The following is a 21,357-nucleotide window of genomic DNA, read 5'->3' as shown; positions in this document are numbered from 1 at the left end:
TTTTCTTCTTTTTTCTATCTTTCTTTTCGCCTTGTATATCGATGAAATTGGATTTTTCTGCTCTCCTATGGAGGACAATCACTGCAGCAATTGCCATATCATAGCAAAGCACCACAGCACTGTGAAAGGAAGACATACAGAGGAAAGAGTATTAAAAAAAACAGTAATAGCTTCTTTCTCTGACTTGGTGTCTTCATCTCCCGCTCAGTTTCTCATTTCTCTCTCCCTCTCGATCTTTTGCCCTCTGTCGCTCTCTCTGAAGACATTTAAGTACATTTTGCTTGTTGTTTGCCAAAAACATTGAAACAATTAAAAAAATTACAGCCATTGCTGCCTTGCTGAGGTATTGTAGCAGTAAAGACGTTTTTAGAAAGTCTCTCTCTTCACCATGAAGCGATCACTGTAGTCTCTCTGGCTCTGCTAGTTGTATAACTGGAGAATAATCCGTAGTGAAAACATGACAGAGTGCTGCAGTGTTGAATTATTGTGTCTGAGACGGTTCGCTGTTATAGCCGCATGATGGGATTCACAGGGATTTAACGGGAAGTCTTTTCAAGGAATGGTGATTTCACAACAGCAGAGCGGCACATTAGTTTATGTTTAAAAATAAAAATCCTGCAGCAGTAACGCACCACAGGCCAAAACAATATTACTGAGATGCAACTTTTGAAGTCTGCTTATAGGGCTCATCTTTAGTTAAAACTATGTGACCGAGGTGTTGATTCAACCAATGGTTTGTAGGCCGTAGTTATGTATTGGTCAGCATTGTAACGAAAAGGGTTTCTATTTTTCTGCCCACACAATTGGAAGACATTTTACAGTGATTTGCAAGAAAGGTGATTTAATTAATGAACTAAAAACTTTAAATTTCTCGTATAACCTTCAGGAATAATGCTCTTAATTGGAAATTTTCTGCATTTTTGCTGAAAGTTGGATGAGAAGATTGATAGCGCTCTTACGTCTTTACATGTTAAGCTTTAGCCGGATAACATAGCTTAGCACTAATACTGGAAAGGGGGGGGGGACTGATGGGAAAATCTGTGTTTTTCACACTGGTTTTCCCTTTGAATTTGACCGCCGGACGTTCCATCCCAAGTACGTTCGTTCCATCCTTCTGTCTGGACACATGTTTTGAGATGACTGTAGTCATGTTTAGTTACCTCTTGGCTGAACATCTGTATGAAGGATCGGCACAATAACCGTTTAACGGCCTGTTTGCTCTCCTTATGAGCAAGTTGCACACAGCAGAAGTCTCATTTACTCTAGCTCTGCAGAACCGTAATATTGACCATGGTGGGGTTTCTCCCCATTTCGGCCCTCCTGCTCAGCAGCAGATAAGAGAAAGAAGCCATCAGTACAGGGAGTTATTTGTTTTACTCATTAAAAATGCGAGGCTTTTTCTCTAAATTGAGCAGGAGCCTGCGTTGCGGTGCAGCTTCTATCTTCTCCATATCGCTGCAGTGCATTAGCAGTAATGACTTAATTTGTCTGTGACACCCCCCCACCAGCATTTTGTTTGGCTCCAGATGAGCTAAAAGACCCAGTGGAAAGCAAACAGAATAAATAGCATGAAAATAAACAGAAACCCTGTTTTAGAAATAGACTGCACATGGGGCAGACGCAGAACGAGGTTCTTGTAGCGACAGAATTCTGTTCATCCGTTGATGAAGATTTGCTTGACAGCATCTCTCTGTGAGACTATAAGCCAGGTTATGTTTTGCAGCCCCTCAAAAGATTTTGCCCTCTCTGGGCGAACAAAAGGTCAGGGCTACTCTCTTAATCAGTTTGGTCAACGGCAGGAAATCACGATTTGACACTACTCAGTAATCACACAAATTGCACTCCTCTTTGCTCGCTCTGGTGTGTGTGTGTGTGTGTGTGTGTGTGTGTGTGTGTGTGTGTGTGTGTGTGTGTGTGTGTGTGTGTGTGTGTGTGTGTGTGTGTGTGTGTGTGTCATTGTTTAAAGCCACCAGGATATGTGTAGATAATTTGACAGCATGTCCACACATGTGCACATGCTGTGTGTGTGTGTGGTACCTTGTGCGCGCAGGTGTCAGTGTGAATACACATGTGATGTTTGTGCGTCCCTGTGTGTGCAGCTGTATTGTGAGTGGTCCTGCAGTCATTGTCACACATGGTCTTTTGCCCTCCAGGTGGATTACGGTGCTGATTAGTGCCAGCTCGGCCATTTAGGGAGGTATTATTACCTTATACTTGGTATTCTGCACAGACACCCAAATCCTTCTCTTTCTGACTCTCTCTTTCGCTTCCAATGGCTAAATCTCGGCACCCAGGAGAAGTCTTATTCTTGCCTCTTTAGCAGCCCCAAAAATCTCTTTTTAGCCTTTTTATCTGTGAATAAGCTTCTCTTTTAAATCCTTTTCCTTAGCTCTTGACAGTTTCTTTGTCTGCACCAAAAACCACTTGATTCAAGGCCAAGAGGGCGCAGATACAACAGGAGCTTACAAGTTAACTCTTAAACTTTGGGCATACTACTTTATTGTGTTTTACATGCAAACTAATGTCTGCCTGAGGGACTAGTGCAGCGGATAGGTTAAGTTTTCAGACCCCTATTTTGTTTCCACATTATGTTGTTTTATATATTTCATGCAAGGACTTTTTTTGTCAGTCACTTACACCCTGCAAATGCATCCCTGAATGTGTATCTCGGGCATCTATGGAGAGGTTCTTGGAGTTCATGACTTTTACTCATGGGACCCGACCGGCATAAATCATTTCCAATCAATTAAACTTGACACACATAGACATCTCATGAGAGATCAGAGGGGTGAAAATGATCTAATAAATAGATTGTGTCATTGCAAAGCATCAAGCAATGTTTTAATCCAGTTCAATACCTATACTATCTATAACGTATATACTATAGATACTATCTACATACCTAAAACACTTTTGTTATGTTTTCTTATTGTTATGATAGAAGCCTACATATTAATGTAAAAAAAAAGACTTATTATTTATTTTAAATTACATGTGTAACTCTACAGAATGTGAACCAGTAAAAAACTTTGAATCCTTTGCAAACCCTGCGGAGTCCATCCAAATGAAGAGGACTCAAATCTGTATCAGATCTTTTGTCAGCGTTGTCATGTCCCATCTTCTTTTAGCTCTGCAACGCACAACTATCGATCTTTTCAGCAGCGCAGTTCATTCCTATTGATCTGCTCTGAACTATGATGAATGTCTTTGCCGCTAGAAGGTTAAGTCCGGGCAGATGGGACCACGATGCTTACATTTGTCACGTTTCTAGTGTTTCTGTAATTTATGCACGATGATTTAAGTGTCTGGTGTCCAGGGAATATAAGGTCGATCGGTTGGCTGGTCCCCGATCCTGCGTGCTTTTTGCACGACAAATTCTCAAGGGTAATTGTTCCTCTTTTAACAGTGCAGAGATGGGGATATAACTTGTTTTCAAATTCCATTGTTAACCCTGAAAAGTCTAGGAACGCATTGGTAGACCTGGTTCGAACCTCATACGACTCGCAACCAAGCCATCTGTCAAACTTAACAATCTCTCAGCATTTGATCATAAATGTGCGTAACAGCCACCGGGGGCTGACAAAGCAGATCTTCCTCGAGTTGTATAAATGGTGGAGGAGCTGTGTTATATAGCCGTGTTTGAGGAGGTAATTCAGGCTGAGGGGTCCTGCGATGGGTTCATTTGCTATGGGTCACTGGGGGATTTTGACTAGTGGTCTGTACACTGTTGACGAGCGGCCCTCTGACCTTACAGGATTGCTGCCTGTTATTACAGCGGCCGTTTGTGAGGGGATAAGCTCCAACGCACACATAAACACACAACCCATAATTCACAAACTCGCACAGAGAGGCAAACATACGTGCACGCCGAAAACTAAATGGAACAATGGCAATATTTCTCACCGTTGCAGATTTCATACCTCCAGGCATATACTTGCAACCTGTAGACATTTCACAAAGCTATGCTTCCATGTTGTGGACAATAAGCCCAAGTGGAATTAGACCTGCGCCACTGGTATCCCTCTCCATCAAGTTTTAATGGAGGTTGAGTGATCTGAGATGAGGCAGGGCTGTGTAGGCTCAGCTGCAGAGTAGGCAGGACCGTATCAGATCCGAACTGTTATGAGGTGTCACTGTGCTGAAATGTTTCCTTTTGCCTAAATAGCTTCAACCTGAAAGCAGGGATGATGTGTGATGATGATGATAAATTGGATGGACTTTTTTATATGAAAGATTGCAATCACATTTTCATGCATTTTTCTCCCCCTGTCTCTCTGCAGAGTGCTCAGTTCTACAAGGTCACCACAGAGAACTATCACAATGCTGCCGACCAAGTGAATGCCAAGTTCAGGTAAGTTTAGACGCAGTCAATCCAAAGTAGATAAAAGGCTTTAAGTCGCATCCCAGTTTAAAGTTTAACCCATTCTTTACATTTAACTCCAAAAATAGAACTTTCATTGTTGCTTTTTATGATTTTGTTGTTTCTTTTGTCAGGCATTGTGTATTATCCATAATGATCCATTCATTGAAGATTAGAAGTCCATGTGGACCAGTGAATAGACTATTGAATCATGCCAGCCGCATTCTAACCGATGTCTTTCAATCAGGATCACATTAGCTCGGTCCATTAGCTGATGTTGATGATGTGGTTCGCTGATAAGCGTGATCGCATGCTGTGATCTCATCTGATGATAGCTGACGGGGCGATTCTTGGATATTTCTTCTGTAAGACTTTATCTTCAGCTGGACCTGGGTCAAACTAGATTATCAAATAATTTGTAGCAGTTTTATAACACATGGGTAGCATTTCCGACACCAAGACACAAAGTAAAATATAACCTCTGTGCTGCAGAAAGGAAGTACACATTGGCCTTTGAATAGTTTTTACTCCCTTTTACTCTATTATATTGCTATAGTATACAGATTGTGAGCATCTATTAAGAGCCAGAGTGCATTATAGCAGCATGAGTGAATCTATGGTCCTCAATGTGCAAGTGCTTCGCTATGATATGCTCTAAATACATGTCACAGCCACACCTTGCAGTGAAAGAATGGTTACTTCATTGAAGACATTAGCAAAGGAGGTAATAATAATAATAAACATCCAAGCAGTCATGGATGTAGCACATCTTTGACACATATATGTAACTCAAGAAGATGCAGAATCCCTCCCCACCCGTGTTCCATCTGTCTTCTTAATAGGAGGCCATTAGGCTCCATAGTAATGTAGGAAAAGTGGATGAGGAGCCTGTAGGAGGTGGGGCAAGAATGGGCCCTAGCTCTGAGCTCTCCTCCAGGGAGGCTAGGCTAATTGTGTTAGCTTGTCATTAGCCAGCGCTAACACTGGGATCATTGTCTCCCTCAGAAATGCTGGAAACTGATTAGCCTAGCCCACCGGGGGTTTAGCGCTAGACTCGTGGAAGCCGGAGCTGAGACTTCCCAAATCACATTAAAGAAAGAAAAAAAAAATTGAATAACATTAGTGCCAAATGACAGTGCTAACTGCATGCGAATGTTGGAATAACGTGCGGTAGTCATGTGACACAGGCCTCTGCATGAAGAGCGGCGATTGGCTGATTGGATTATATAGGAGGTGCATTAGCGGGGTTGTGACTGGATTACGTGTGTGTGTGTGTGTGTGTGTGTGTGTGTGTGTGTGTGTGTGTGTGTGTGTGTGTGTGTGTGTGCGCTAATGAAATGGCGGGAAGCTCTGGTGTTACAAGACAGGGGCAGGGATGCATTGAGGGATCAGAGCAGAGGGTTAATTGGATTTAACTGGGCGTGTTTGGTCCATCTTTGTTTATGTGTGTGAGCTCATATGTGATGGTGTATGTTTGTATGCTCTCATATGTTGAACATAACGTGTGTGCCTCTCTCTTCTATGACAGAGACCATACAGCGATAAGATACTATCTGTGCCCTCTGTTGAATAATAACAGACAATATATAAATATATATATATATATATATATATATTTTTTTTTTTTTGTCTCAGACAGGCTTTTGATTTCCTCAAAGTTGAAAATGTCCCCCAGAAATAGAAGACAAAAAGAAAAACTGGAGCCTTATCCATACTCGATAGAATTAGCATTTTATATGTTAATGTAAGGATGTTATAAAGTGCGTGAGATGACATCTTTCTTATTAGAATATCCTCATTTCCCCACTCTAGTTCACGTCGGTGCCACGGTAAAGGGAGTGATACTCCAGGGATTGATTAGTGTTAGGGCTGATATTAGGCTACGGTTTATTATAGGGACCACAGGATTCTGCCTGTTGGGGTCATATCTGTATGTGTGCTTTTGCAAGTTTTAATTAGAGTTTTTGGGGGGTTGGTTTTTACCATGTGATGTAAGATCAGTTGGGAATATGGGGGTCATTCAGATCAGGAAAATCAGGTCTTGATAGGGAATTGGGAGGAATGTATGTGTCATAGTAATATGCTGCACCTGTTCTTATTATGACTCTTTGGGCTGATGCTCTGTAATAGCCAACAAGGGAAATAATTATTCAGATTTGAAACCGGATCGGCACAAGACATTCTGAGCAAAAACAAAAAACATTCGGTTTAATTACACTAATATGAAAATGTCTCTCCTGTGGCACTGTCTTGAATGTCTCTCACTTGAATTTGTAATATGCTTGCCTTTTATGGTGAGTTTACTTTCTTTATGGTGTGTGATTTACATAAGTTAACCAAACAGTTTACAAATAGGCTTCAGCAAGTAGCCAGTGTGCATTATTTCCATTAATCTCAGTGCGAAAATATGAAAATTCATTTGAAGTGGGAAAGGTAGGTACCCAAGGGGGGTGGGTGGGGGGGTGTGTGTGTGTGTGTGTGTGTGTGTGTGTGTGTGTGTGTGTGTGTGTGTGTGTGTGTGTGTGTGTGTGTGTGTGTGTGTGTGTGTGTGTGTGTGTGTGTGTGTGTGTGTGTGTGTGTGCGCCAGCCATACAGCTGTTCGCTGCCATTCTCCTGCAGTATTCCCACCAGAGTTTTCTGAGAATGATAGAGCTCTCCCAACCGGAACGCTACTGTGACCTCATTACAACACTCATATATATATATATATATATATATATATATATATATACACACATATATATATATATATATATATATATATATATATATATATATATATACACATATATATATACACATATACATACACATATATATATACACATATATATATACACACATTATTTTACACTTTCTCACCATGGTAGTATTCTAAGCCAGAGCAATACTAATATGAGAACGAATCCATCTCATCTCTAACATGATGCTTCAAAAACTTGTGCCTGACAAACTAACATATTTTTATATTTTTCCACACAGAATTATGGACACTTGAACAATTGTTGTCTAAAGTGAGGAACAAATACTGCACTACTACTGTAAAAAAGGCCCCTCGAGTGTCTGACATTGTTGCCATGAATCATAAACATGCAAGGTTCAACCTGCTGCCAACGACCTGGGCAAAAGACACTTGGTGTACAGCCCTTGCACATATACGTAAACATACACAACATGTAACAGATAATGTAATCATGCGGTATGTTGGACACGCACATACACGTAACACAGAAGCTTTTATTCACTCTCCTCGTGACACTGGCTGTAGATAAGAGTTCCCAGTTGCCTGTGAAAAGGAGACTACTGTATCTTTCCCTGCACCTGATTTATATCCTGCCACCCGTTCACCACTAGTTGTTTATCCAAGTCTGATGCATTATCACACCGGCCAGCACGGGAAGTGTGACCTGTACGGCACCACATGTATGGAAGAGTACATGTGTCCGCATGCTTTTGTGTGTGAGGATGAATGAATTAGAGTGAGCTTGCATATATGCATGTGGATATCTGCTTTTGTCCGTGTGTGTGTGCGCGCAGTGTCTCGATGGGCTGCAGTGACCCAATGGGGCTTTAGTTTGAAATGCAAGCTGACAGGCATGAAGGAAAATGATAGATGTGAGATTATGCGCGAAGATGGAACTGGGAATGAAGGAACAGTGGCGGAGCCCTAAACCTCCTGTCAGTGCTAACCTTTGGTTGGGCTTCGGGCTTCTTTTGTTGAAGCAGGTCACTCTGTGTTTGTCCAGGGTCCCTGCAGAATTGAGGTGGCACGGGGACATCTAATATAGGTGAATGGGTGCGCCTGACGAGGCTTTGTAACCATCATCTCTTATGTCTCCATCTCCCTTCTCAAGCTTCAAAAACTTGGATTTCTCTTAGCTTTCAGCCTTGATGGTGACATTTGTGATAAGATCATAAAAGGCGGTGTGTTTTCACCTTTTTGTGTTTGTGACTAAGAGTGCATGTGGGTTTCGATGCCAAGCCAGTCGGCCATAGAATAAAAACTCCTTTTCGTTTGTCACTTCACTGTCACTCCTCTCCTCCCTCAGGCTACACACTGTCTGTTGTATATTTTATTTTTTTATCCCATTTGAATAAATCTTTTTTTAATTTAATCCAGTATAATAACAGCAGCTTCAGTACTCACTTCATCCCTCCGCACACGCGCAGAGGTGGAATGAGGAGGCGTGGATCAAAACTTGTTGAATGTAAATGGCTCTTTGTTGTTCTTGATCACGCGCGTGTGCTGCACTGCCGAGGTCAAGAGACGTCTCCTCCATGCCATGTGGGAGAAAGTAGATCCCACTCGTCCCTCCTTCAGCCCGTTTTAACCAGAAACATCGTACAATAAACAACCTTCAACGTTTTCTCTTAACTGCATGAACACAATGTACAATATTACCGAATAAAGTTCAGTTTTCAGTGCAGCGAAACGGCTACTTTGTTTTAATTATAATAGTAAACAAAGATTATGGTCAAGTTTAGTCCTAATTGTGTCATTTAAGTTTAAGACCACGTTTCCGTAATTTTCTACAAACCATTACGTTCTTGTCACAAAGGCAGTGGACACAAAATCAGGAGGCACATGGCAAGGAACACGCAGGAAAGCGTTGCAGGACATTTGCGTTGTGCATTTAATTTAGCTTTCACATGACTGGAGAGGACAAACACGCTGGAGTTTCTCTCCCTACTAAATCCACCCTGCTGCTCCAAAATGTAAATAAGGTGTTGAGGCTTTCTATTTTCTTGGCAGTGCTCCTGTTTGTTTAAGTGAATAATACTGACGTCCCAAAATTAATGAAGTAATGATTTATTAATGTTTAATCGCTCCAAGCAGCACTTTTAATTATGAAAGAAAATTGACAGGAATTCATTCAGTAAGAAAGTTATCTGAAAGTACTTCAGTCGTAGAGGTGGAGGTGTTCTCTGAAGTGGTCGCCGGCGAGGCTGCAAAGACGGAGCAGCGCTTTGACCCCTCTGTCAGGTGAGGGTGAACCGCGGATCTGTCGCTAGGCAACCCGGGGGTGCAGGGACAAGAAGGTGGTCAGCTGAAGAGACAGAAGTCAATAACTGCTTTAAAAGCTCTTCTTTCGGCCTTAACAGCTTCGCTGCACTGGCTGTAAAAAGTGCACACAATTCGCGGCACCTACGTGGACACACACACACACACACACACACACTACACATTCACACCTTTTTAGTGTCCAATGTAGTGACTTTGCCACATTGGAAATGGTTGGGAAAGCCACTCACGGCTTTTATTGCTTTTCTGTATTCTTTGGGTCTTTTTCATCGAGTGAGAAACGCAGTGACATGAATGATGGAACAGGAAAGATGTGACGGGTGACGTTTCATTGATATGCAGTGAATGTCCACCAGTATATTTACCAACCACAAAAACTGGATGAACCTCGCGATTTCACGGCATCTCGCACAAATGGCGTTCCCTAAACTGGCCAACGTCTTTCACCCGTATGCTTGGATTTGTTTTTCCAAACATGCTCGTCTTCCTCAGCTTGAGGACGGAGACCAGTCTTCTTTTTGGAGTGTGTTTGAAGAGAGGTCAGAAAGGACACCCACTCGTCTTTTCTTTTCCTCTCACCCACTCATCCTTCTTTGTCTCCTTCACTGCTCACTTACGCAATGTGTTTTCTGTCTTAATTCAAATCTCTCTTGCTCACTCCCTCTTTGTTATCGTCTGCTTTTGCCTCGCTCACTCACTCACTCACTCACTCTCTCTCGTTCTCCATTCTTGAGTAGTCTTTTATCCCTCATGCTTTTCTTGATTCTCTCTCTCTCTCTCTCTCTCTCTCATTTAATCTCTTATCCATGCTGATGGATTTCACTGCGGGGGGTCACTCAGGTCTGCTTTTAAAAAGCAGCGTGAGCGAAATGTGTGTCATTTTTCTCCTTAACTGGATCATTTGTATTTATTTGCCCCCCTCGGTACTGACGCCTGCCTTAACTAGAGAGAACATGAGGGCTTCTTAAGGGGGAACCAGCAGCCGCCCCTTAACCCTATTTACCCCTAAGTGGACCCAAATGATGATAAATAGAGAATGTGGTGATTTGGAACTCAATCTGGTGGCAGCCGAGTGTAATCCATACTGTCGATGGAGCTACAGTAAGTGTTGTAGATGGATGTAGGCGAACGGACAAGTCAGAGATTGAGGAAGATAAATACTGGCAACCTGTGTGAAATCTGACCAAATCAGACCATAAAGTGGCTTCTACCTGTTTTTGTCAAGCACATTTTTATGGTAACAGAATGAGAAGTCCATTAGTAAAGTCATGTGGCGTCCTCTTGGATAGGATTGCTTGCTTGCCTTTTGTTAATGATAAATGCATTTCGATTCCTTTGTCTCTGACAAAAGCGCTGTAGAAGTAGTCGCTCTCAACAGAGATGGGTATTGAACCTGCGTCACTATTTGCTACTAAACAAAATGTGTCTTGTTTACTTATTCTATGATGAACATAGTTATTTTACCATATTTGTGTACACAAACACGTTATCCACCAATGATGGAAACACATTCATATCACTTGCGTTATGCTTCCGCCCCGGCGACAGCCATGGCCGTTATGTTTTTGGGTTGTACGTCTGTCTGCCGGTTCTTACTTCTCATTCTTGTGAGCGTGGTAGCTCAATAATGGCACGAGGGAATTTCTTCAAATTCTTCACACACGTCCACTTGGTCTCAAAGACGAACTGATTGGATTTTGGTGATCAACGGTCACTGTGACCTCACTATTTTTGCCCGCAACATACGATATAGGACAGGATCAGGTGAGGAAGAGACAACAATATGACTTATGACTAACAATAACAACAACAATATGACTTTGTTGGTTGAGGCATACAACCACGAGGCGGTAATTAAGTTTATCTTATGTTAATTTCTTAAGCTGTTTACAGCGATTACATATTTATTGCCCATCTACTGCTTGCTATGATATCATATTGTTGGAAGAAAACTGTGTTCTCGCATTTGGAGCGAAAAGTTGTCCAGCAATCCTCTGGAGCCGGTTTGTGCACTTGATAATTCTGTTTGCAGGGGACAGTTGATATCCAGGGAATGGACAATGTTTGCCTTTGTGCCCGCATGTTCATTTGGTCACTCCTATGTATATATCTGTGTGTCTTTGTTCTGACTTTTAATGCGTCTCAAATTATGATGGATGAAAGTACATCTTTCCAGATGTGTCTCGCACTTTGCTCAACTATTGAAGCATGTTGTACCCATAACGGAGATCTATGAATGTCATTTTAGTGCACTCGCTCTATATTGTTACAGCAGATGGTAGTCATGGTCAATATATGTTGGTTTGAAAAATGTACTGACACCGTTCCCCGCTCTGTCTATTGGCATAACACATGCATATTGTATGAAAATCCCAACATCGATCTCAATATGTCCTATTTGCAGTCAATATGTTCTTTGAAGAATGTATCGGAATAGGTCCCCTCCATGGAAATGTGCTGACTTGCGCAGGTTTGAAAGAAGTGAGTGTATTAAATTATATAGGGACACCTTGAGGAGGGAGAGGGTCAGTGAGAGCGAGAGTGAGCAGGTAATCTGTTCTGCCTTATTACATGTTAAATGGGACACATTCACCCTCTCATATCATTTCTGCCCCTCTTCTCAACCTCCTTTTCTGTTCTCCCCTGAAGGAAAACTTCACAAAGGAAGTGAGCAGAGAGTTTCAGCAGTGTTTTGCGAAGGCTCTTCCTCTTCTCCTACATCTCTCTTCCCCCCTCTTCTTCTCTACGCTTTCTTTTCTGCCCTCCGTCTCACAAACACATTGCCATCTCAGTCGCAGCTTCTCAATGGAGTGTTCCCCCCACATTGTCCTTTTTTATTTCCCCTCCCTTCCTTCCTTTGTGATTTATGACGCAGAGCAGAGAAACTGTAATGTAGATATCTAAAAACCAGCCTTATTCATACCTATCAATGGATCAAGGCAATGGGGACTTGCTTGGTGTGTGTGGTGGGGGTGGGGTGGATTAGGTGTTGTCGAGACCTTTACTACTGATGGCACGAGGCGAGACCCCTATATGACGGTTTAGATTTACTGTCTCTGGGGTACAGTGGTGCAGCACACACATGCACACACACACACATGCACACATACGTATAGAGCAAATAATAACCAACTGGCTAGATGTCTCTATTTGTTTCAGAGTCTTCCTCCACATGTAGTTTTATTAAATATCCCATGAACCTCTGGGGGTTGAGGGAAGGAATAAAAGAAGAATAGAGAAGGTAAAAAAAGGGGAGGGGGTTCAGCGTTTATTAGCAATGGCTGTTTCTATAACCTGTGGAATAATCTATACGAGAGCAGCAGTGTCAGTAAGATTTATATCACTTTGTCGGTCACAAGATTAATCTACAGGGTCAGGAAATAAAGCAAAAACAAAATTCTGCCATAATATAATTCTGTTTTTCCGACTTATGTTTTAATTTTCCATAGTTTTACATCCTCAACCCTCTGAAAAAAAAAAATGTAAGTCTTAGAAGAAAAATTGCTATTCATGGACATGCACGCTATGATAAGTAGACATTGCTTGATAAAACGAGGTCAGAAGCAAAAGGGCTTGGGAACCAGTGGCCAATACAAATAGCTCTGTGTCCCTTTCTACTGACAACAGACCCAAGTATGTCACATCTTGTCAACCAAAACCTAAATATTACCAAACCAGGGATGCCAAAAATGTCAAAGTGCCTCTGTTTGTTTTTCATTTTCATTCGAACATGGCCATGAAAGAGGTTTTGCCTCTGGAAGTGCGATACAGGCTCGGTGTGTATATAAATATATAAATGCCTCACTGTTCAACTTGAGTTGGATCTGGATGATTCACATGTTTTTGACTATATTTGTAATTATACCCTAGGATCTGCAGTGGAAGAATCTAATGTGTTTACACTTTGCAGTGGTTTACTCCTGATAATAGATCTGTCTAGTTCTGAATTCAACATGAAGAATATAGCTCTGTAGGGAGGTATTGTTGGTGCTTTGTAATAAAAAAAGGATCAAAATTTCCCCACGCTCACCTAAAACCGAGTACAATACCTGAATGTATTTCCATAACTCGGCTGAAAGAATTTTGCGATTACCTTGGGCAATCTCTCTTCAGATGGTACGTTTTTAAATGACCACAAGTGTGTTAGATGAGTACCGTATACTGTTTGCTCTGATGTATTGCATATCATAACTTTATATTATTCTGCTAAAAATGGGTACATTGTATGAATTAAAGGGTAATCTAAAGGTTATGGTTTATATAGCGCATTCATAATATGACATATTGACCGTTTTTTTGCATCTGCTCACCCTGCTGCATAACACTACAGCAGTCTTGCTATCATAAATGACATGAGGGCTCCCAATGTAAAACTGAGGAGGCGAGAGGGAGGGGTGAGGTCGTTCCCTACCAGCTCTGTGGTTGGCTGCAGGAACTTTATGTTAATCTTAATGATAGATGATAGAGGATGCAGCGTGCTGCCATAGAGTGTGTGTGTGTGTGTGTGTGTGTGTGTGTGTGTGTGTGTGTGTGTGTGTGTGTGTGTGTGACAGTGTTATTGTCTCCATGATAAACTCAACCACTGTCTCAGCCCCCTTCCCCACAGAGAGAACCAGAGAGCAAGCAAAAATAGAAGTACCACTGTCTAGTTCCTCATCAAGAAACGCTCTTCATTCCCACCCCCTTTACCCGTTATCCTCTCTCTCTCTCTCTCTCTCTCTCTCTCTCTCTCTCAGAGGCCATTACTGGTGATAAACACTGTGGTTTGTATCAGCAGGATGCACCTGGTATTAACGCAAACGCTTAAAAAAGTAATTAGTGGGTGTATGTGGCTCCTCTCGTCCCAGTAGATGCCCATAGGCGGTGTAATAAATGAGCGCCAGGATCCATAGGAATAGGATGGCAGTGATTTCTGCGAGCACTGCTGTCATCGTTCAGCACCCTGACGCAGAGCAATGGCCTTGTCATGCCTCCTAGCAAATGACTGGATTTCTCCCCAATGGATCCACAAATGCAGAACCTCCTCCACACACCCTGCAGCATAATGTTCGGTCTGCGCTCAAAGTGATAACACCTACCGTGGAATCAACCAAAATCTGAAGGAATGGTTCCACATTTTGGGGGAAAGCGCGCATTCCCTTTCTTGCCAAGAGTTAGATGAGAAGATTGATACCACTCTCATGTCTGTACAGTGGATATTGAAGTTGCAACCGGCAACCGGTCATATTGTATATGGCTCCAAATGTGGCAAAGGTGTCCTACCAGCACCTCTAAAACTCTCTAATTAACAACGTACATCCAAGAAGCCACCGGGCCCAGCCACAAAAATGGCCCTGCTCCCAGTCTCTGGCTAAGCTAACTGGAAGTAGCTTCATATTGACCGTACAGACATAATAGCGATGAAGAAAAGAAGGGTGTCCAAATGGACTATTCTCATTCTTTGTAATATCCCTCACTAGCTTTTGATAGAACAGTTGTCACCCTGGTTGGCCTCTGAGCAGTGTCTCTGATGGTGATTGATGGACTGCATTGATTAATCACACTACTGCGGAAGGTGTGCAGAGCACTGAACTGCACTTACAAGGACAATAGTGGGTTTTTTCCGGCTTCCCCAACAAATATGACCACTGGTGATGCACATATGTACACATTGCGCACGCTGCACCAGCCTCCTGCTGCATTGCACCCTGGGTAATGACCCATGCGACCAATCCCCTGCTTTGTATCCGACGGGTGGTAATTTCTCACTCCGGGGGCAAATCAAACATCTGATTCTGACTCCTGGGGCTCGGCTTCGCCCCCAGTATTCCTTTGAGATCTCCAGAGTTGCTGACGGGCAAAATCTCTTTCACACCCACGCGAGCCGTTTAGTGAGGCAGATGGGGTGTCCTGAGCACTGGTGTGAACAAAACGATGACACCGCCATTAGCATAATAGCCCAAGCATGCACATGTGTCGTCGTTATGGATTTTTTATGGGGTGTGGGAAGAGACAGACAAAAGCAGTTAACATTGGGCAAGGCACCAGCGCTGGTGGTACATCCCCCCCCTGCTCAGATGGGCAAAGAAGGATCCAACACTTGCATACATCCGACATTAAAAGTCCCATTTAAATGCACTGAAGTTTACCATAGCAGCTACTATTAGAAAGGCTAGCATCTGGATCATACCAACAAAGACAGCAGCACTAAAGCTGTAGCAGACCTCAAGGACAGACTTGGGCGTGCTAAGCTAGTGGTGTGTAGCCCATAACCAGACATATTTGCATCCACAGTCTACAACAACAACCTCCTGGTGGATGCGAAACGATTTGAATTTGCCATTTAGGCCACGCCAAGGTGACAGCTATGCAGCTATGGTTGACTCTTTCAGGGTGCCATTCCCAATCAATGGAAGGATTCACTACAATCCAGTCGAGTGATCGATACTCTTTTCCGCGAGGTCTTTTTAAAGCCTTTTTTAGATGTAAAACATAAGAACGGGGAGTCAATTAAAAGAAAGTATACTTAGCTTGCCGGTAATTTCAACCTCATCATCATTATCATCATCATCACGTTGTAGCAACTACGCTTTATTGCTTGTCTAGATTAAACCAATGCCGTTTTCTTGTTTACTCTGCATTACACATTGATTTGCCGAGTTAGCTTCTCTCCCAAGCGGTCCCATAGCACTGACGAATCTCCCTTTTCAGGTGATGAAGCTATTGTGCAAACCTTTATTGGACACATCCTATTGTGCCTTTTTTTTTTTTTTTGGGAACCCTTTGACCTCTCTGTCGATGCCAATACTCTGCATGGCCGGATTGACCTTTTCACCTTCTTTACAGCAGATACAGTAATATTGATTGTTGCTTCAGGTGTTTTGGACTGGAATGACAGTAGTAATAGAAAAGGCAGACGGGTGAACACACTCTAGACTGCTGTATAGCTCAGTGGGCTCTCAGTGCACTGAGATACATGACCATTGATATGGTCTTTTCGGTACCGCTCCTTCTCTTGGTCTTGATGCTCATTCTGTCAATACCTCTGCATTGCCCATCCACATTTTCCAGGTTGCCTTCATTTTCTGTCCACTTTGGACTTTTATGCTTTTATCCTTCCCTTTAACACTCATCCAAATCACACTTTTTCTCTTCAAGCTCCACCGTTGTCTCAATTTTACCACCATATTTCCCCCTGTTTTCACACCCTGTCTCTCCCCTTCTCACCCCCGCAGGCGGTATGAGGTGTATCCTGTGTGTGCAGACTTGCAGGGCCAGATCCTCGCATGCTACAAGGAGAACGTTGGCAAAACCCTGAACTGCTCCAACATAGCGGCCCTCTACCTGCAGTGTGTCAACAACAACAAACAGGTGCATATTTACCGAACTAAGCTTTTATCGTTGATCATATCTCATGTGAACATCATTTGATACGCTCCACTCGCATCTTCTGCATATGCATGTTATGTTTATGTGTTTTGCATGCTTGTTGAGTGAAATGAATGAGCATTTCATTGTGTGCAACTGTACACACCCTTTGCATGTGAGGAAAATACATAAAACTTAATTTGTATAAATAATGTTGTTTTTCCCCCCTGAAAAGAATAACAAGTGTGTGCATGCACCCTCATGGACAGATGATATGTAAGTTGTAGCGCCTCATAATCCTGTGGTGTAGCTTTCATTTGAATCGATGTTTTACAAAATAGCCCCATGTGTGTGTTAGCTACAGAATGCGTCATTGGGCTCATAGATGTGTGTATGGTAGCTACACTTTAGCAGCCTTCCCTTTTTTAAATGTCTAAATGAATGAATGTAATACACACGCAGACATACACACGGGCATCCATTTACATGTGCTGGCTCCTGGCTTTTAGACGGGAGAATAGGATTTCCACTGGGCTACTGGCGCCTGTATAAAGCTCACTCTAAATAGCCAGTTTAGACCTTACGGCCTATTTCCATAATACCTGCTGACACAGGCGTTCCCCTGACTGTCTCTGTGTGTGTTTTAATGTAATAAGACCAAGGGAGTAGCTGTTGCTAGTTGGATAGCATTGTCCTCTCTGTGCTCTCTCCTTTCATTGCCAAGTGCAAATGTTTTTCCGCCATCTGTCTCCCACGGTCACACACTGTATGGTAATAGTAATGTCACTCAGGTTCATATTAACTTGATTCCTCCTCCCTCACTTTGCAATATGTAACATCACTTGGCTTCAAAAGGCTCAATTTACATTCATAGAGCTTTTCTATTAGATTCTTTTTCTTTTTACAATTGCATTGTTTTGCCGGAAATGAAGGAAACTGAGTTTTGTGTCTCTCGCTCACTCTCGTGGGTATTGGTATTAGATCTAAAAGTCAGATGCAGGCAGATTTTTAAGCTATACATGTAAATTGCACAATGTTTTATTCATCGCGTGGGTGTGCACGTGCATTTAAGACGGCTACCTGTAGACTCGGCGAGATGCGGCAAGGGTACGTTCATAGGCCGGATGCTGTTATGATCTTGTAAATTGTTTGGAAGCAAGCCTGAGATTATATGTTAATCCGGTTGTGTTTATCACCCTGCGGCAATCACAACACACTCCTGTTCGTCTGCTCTTATCTGTATCAGACTTGCTTTTAAAGTCATTAGGTGCAAAAAGAAGAAAAAAAACTGTTCTGTGATAAGGCTTTAAAGGAATATTATGCAGAATTACACAGCTGACAATGGGGGGGAAGGAATGAAGTCGGATTGATATGAGCTGATGCAGCTTCATGATTAGGATGTTTACACAGCTTTATCAGGGCCAAGCAGGAAGCTGCACTGAGAACAAATGTCAAAGGACACGACTTTGACCTCTGGAGGTCAGAGGATCCATAAGGAGCCAACAGCCGTCTCATCTCTTTGCCCTTTCTGTCAAAGACACTTGATATCATAGGTCATGCAGTTTTTAAATGGAAAAAATCTCTTTCCCCTTTTTTCGTCCTTCCCCTTCAAATCTTGAATTCCACTTAAATCTGCAGCGCCATGGGTATAGATGGGGAAGATGTCCAAGATGCCATTTCACTGGGTATTAAAAAAACAAATCCCCCAAATCTCTGTTCTACAATATTGACCCCTTGACTGGAGTCAGCCGAGAGAGAGAGAGAGAGAGAGGCGCTGTCAGCCAGCCGGCCTTTGTTAATGATAATTAGCGTTGTTATCGTCACAGTCAGTGATAACATTTAAACCCACTTTCACTCTCTTTTGTGCCCCTTTTGCCCTGCCACCATCCCTCCTTCACTCCCTCATCTACTATCCCTCCATCACTAGTCGCATTCCTAATGCATTCAGCACTTAACAGGTCCAGATAGCAAACAGTGAGGAAGAGGCAGTCGAAGGACAGATACAGTCTCCCTTTTGTTCTCCCTCTCCCTCTAAATAAGAGTTTATCATGGAAGCCCATCTTTCCATCCACTGCTTGCCTCCTCATTCCATATTCTCGCCGCATGGCCGCATCTTGCTCCCTATCTTTTCCTTCCCCACTTCATTTTTTTTTTAGACTGACCCTTCCATCTCCTTTTTACTCTCAAATGGCCAAGAGAGATCACTATTTGTGGTTTCAGAGGGTGTTATGTTTGCAGGCATCGTAAGGAAAAGGGAGCTGGCTCATAGAACTGTTCCAACAGCATCTTAAGCATTGACATGTCAATCCAAATAGCTCTTGATGAAGTCCATTTCAATGATTTAATTTGGCCTTTCTATATTTTTAGATGTCAGTAAATCTTGTTTAGAATATATTTGATTTTTGATTTCATAGATGCGTTTCGTCCGTCTCTCTAATCACTCATTGCTCAGTAGTTCAGACACCCAGAGGTTTTAAAGAAAGCCCCGGGTTAGCCACACTTACCTGGCAGGGAATGCACATGTGAAGTCTCTTCTGTAAACCGCCACCACAGCTGACTCTCTGCAGATACTGACCTGCTCATGAGCGTAGTTTAGGTGGGGTTTCTATGAGCTCACTAAGCTCAGAAAAGGAACCATAACACGGTGATCTGATGTTGCCTCGTTCCCAGATCTCAGCACTTGGATAATGTAGATACAATGTTTTCATATCCAACAGAAGTGATAAAAATACAGCGCAAGTATTTATTAAACTGGAATTATCCGTTCAGTGATCTCTTGAAAGTCTGCCTCTTGTTCCAACCTGTGTATGTTTGTGTCGATAATCATTTCATGTGCGAATCAAAAGTGGATTCCTTTGCAGAAATTAAACGAAACTTGAGATGGATGTGCTGTGTCTCATCCAAAGCCTCAATTATTAAGTTGGTTAGGGAGGAAGAAGATATTTTTCTTTCTTATTTTCTGTCTACGTAATCCTCTTCTTATTGTCCCTTCTTTTTTCTCCCTCTTTTCTTTATTCCACCCTTTGCTCCTTCAGCAGTGTTCATGCAGTGGCATCAGCTGCACTAGAACAGTTCAAATGGTTATTGACAGGGAGACGGGGAGTGCTGGGGATTTGTGGTTGCACTTATCGCTTACATGGAATCCACTGCCCTCGGGTCTTTTCTCCTCTCCTCCAACTCACTCCACCCTTTTATTGTACTCTCGGGCCTTCCTCTGACTGCCTTGTCTCCTGCGAGGGACATAATATCTTTCTCTTCCGTTTGTTTGTCTATTTTTATTTCATCTGTCTCTCTAATGCATATTTCTCTTTTGCTTTTTCGTCTGCAGAACAAGTTGAGGACCGGGGGTTAAGGAAGAGAGAGAAAGAAAGGGAGCGCAATGAAGAGTTTATTGTGTGGGATTACTGATTATCGACCGACCGACAAACAGACCAAAACCGGAGTGGAGGAAGTGAGGAATGAGTCAGCACCAAGACGCACCCCCTCAAAACCCTTGTGGGGAACCAAACCGGACCAGACTAGAGGCACCGAGCACAGCACCCTGATAGAGAAATAGACACTCCTTCCCCACCTCTCTCACCTTCTGTCTATCTCTCCTGTGAGCACGTAGGGAGGCAGTGACACAGTCTGCCATTTCGGAGAAAGAGCAGGGCCTGACGGGACCCTGCAGGCCTGAGTTTGGCCCACTAGAAGGACAGTACATATGAACCGGATAAAACCGCAAGAGCGTAAGCTGCCTCTGTCGCCAGCCACCTGGACCCATCCCCTCTCACCTCAACACTGTTAGCAAATTCATAGTCTTATTTTTACGAATAGAAGTCAGTCATATTTTCTTGTCCATAATTCATTGTTTTCCTGCTCCTAATGCACTATCCTGTACACAAATGCACATATACTCATCTGTTTCGTCTTTGCATCTGCTCGTTTGAGTTGTGTTAATAATCTAACGATCTGCGTGTTGAGTGTTCATCCAGACCAGCACTTGTGACAATGTCTGATCAGAGGAAATAAAAGACGAAACGATGCAGGAACTGTTGTTGAACTTTTTCCTTCCTTGCATATTCAGTGGGCTCTGACTCTCTCTCTCGTGTGTGTGTGTGTGTGTGTGTGTGTGTGTGTGTGTGTGTGTGTGTGTGTGTGTGTGTGTGTGTGTATTTTATGGTAATTACATAAGCAAGCATTGTACATCTTTGATGGATGCGCAGCCCTCATCTTGTCGCGACGACATTTTGCCAAACGGAGTGAATGAGCCCAAGAGAAGGGGACTGGAGCGCTGGGGTAACATCCGTCCCAGATGTTCTGGTTCATAATCTATCTTTCTCTCTGTTTCTCGAGCTGTCTGTCTTTCTTTATGAAGCTCTGTTGTGTGAATCCTCGATGCGCTCAAGCTATTCAGTGAAAGAGCAGGGATCTCTCCTTCCTTATCCTCTCATTGTCCCGCTTTCCTTTTACTTATGTACTTCCTTCTGTCTTTCTCTCTCTCCTTCCTTATCAGAGTGTCTCTTCTCGGCTCAGTCTCTCAGGCTAATGTTGCCTTGGAGGAGACGGCTTCTCTACGCTGTCTGCACTCCGCCAGTCTCTCTGGGTTGGGTTTAACTGGATAGACAGACACTGGATGTATCTGCGT

General features: G+C 42.8%; 1 protein-coding gene across 2 annotated transcripts in view; it reads left to right on the top strand.

Moving 5' to 3' along the window:
* chchd3a (coiled-coil-helix-coiled-coil-helix domain containing 3a) overlaps positions 1–20,750 on the top strand; it is a 62,631-nt gene extending 41,881 nt beyond the window's left edge. Inside the window, exons 7-10 of one of the 2 annotated variants that reach the window (XM_079235786.1) lie at positions 4,281–4,351; positions 16,598–16,733; positions 16,966–17,006; positions 20,059–20,750. In XM_079235786.1, coding sequence (XP_079091912.1) covers positions 4,281–4,351; positions 16,598–16,733; positions 16,966–17,006; positions 20,059–20,068 — 258 coding nt within the window. In that variant the 3' untranslated portion in view covers positions 20,069–20,750. The remainder of the gene's footprint in view (positions 1–4,280; positions 4,352–16,597; positions 16,734–16,965; positions 17,007–20,058) is intronic. The other variant, XM_079235787.1, reaches the window with a different exon arrangement.
* Positions 20,751–21,357: the final 607 nt, after the last annotated feature.

This window comes from Taurulus bubalis (genome assembly GCF_910589615.1).
Source record: "Taurulus bubalis genome assembly, chromosome: 20".
Lineage (NCBI taxonomy): Eukaryota > Metazoa > Chordata > Actinopteri > Perciformes > Cottidae > Taurulus > Taurulus bubalis.
This window is presented reverse-complemented; position numbering and strand designations above follow the sequence as displayed.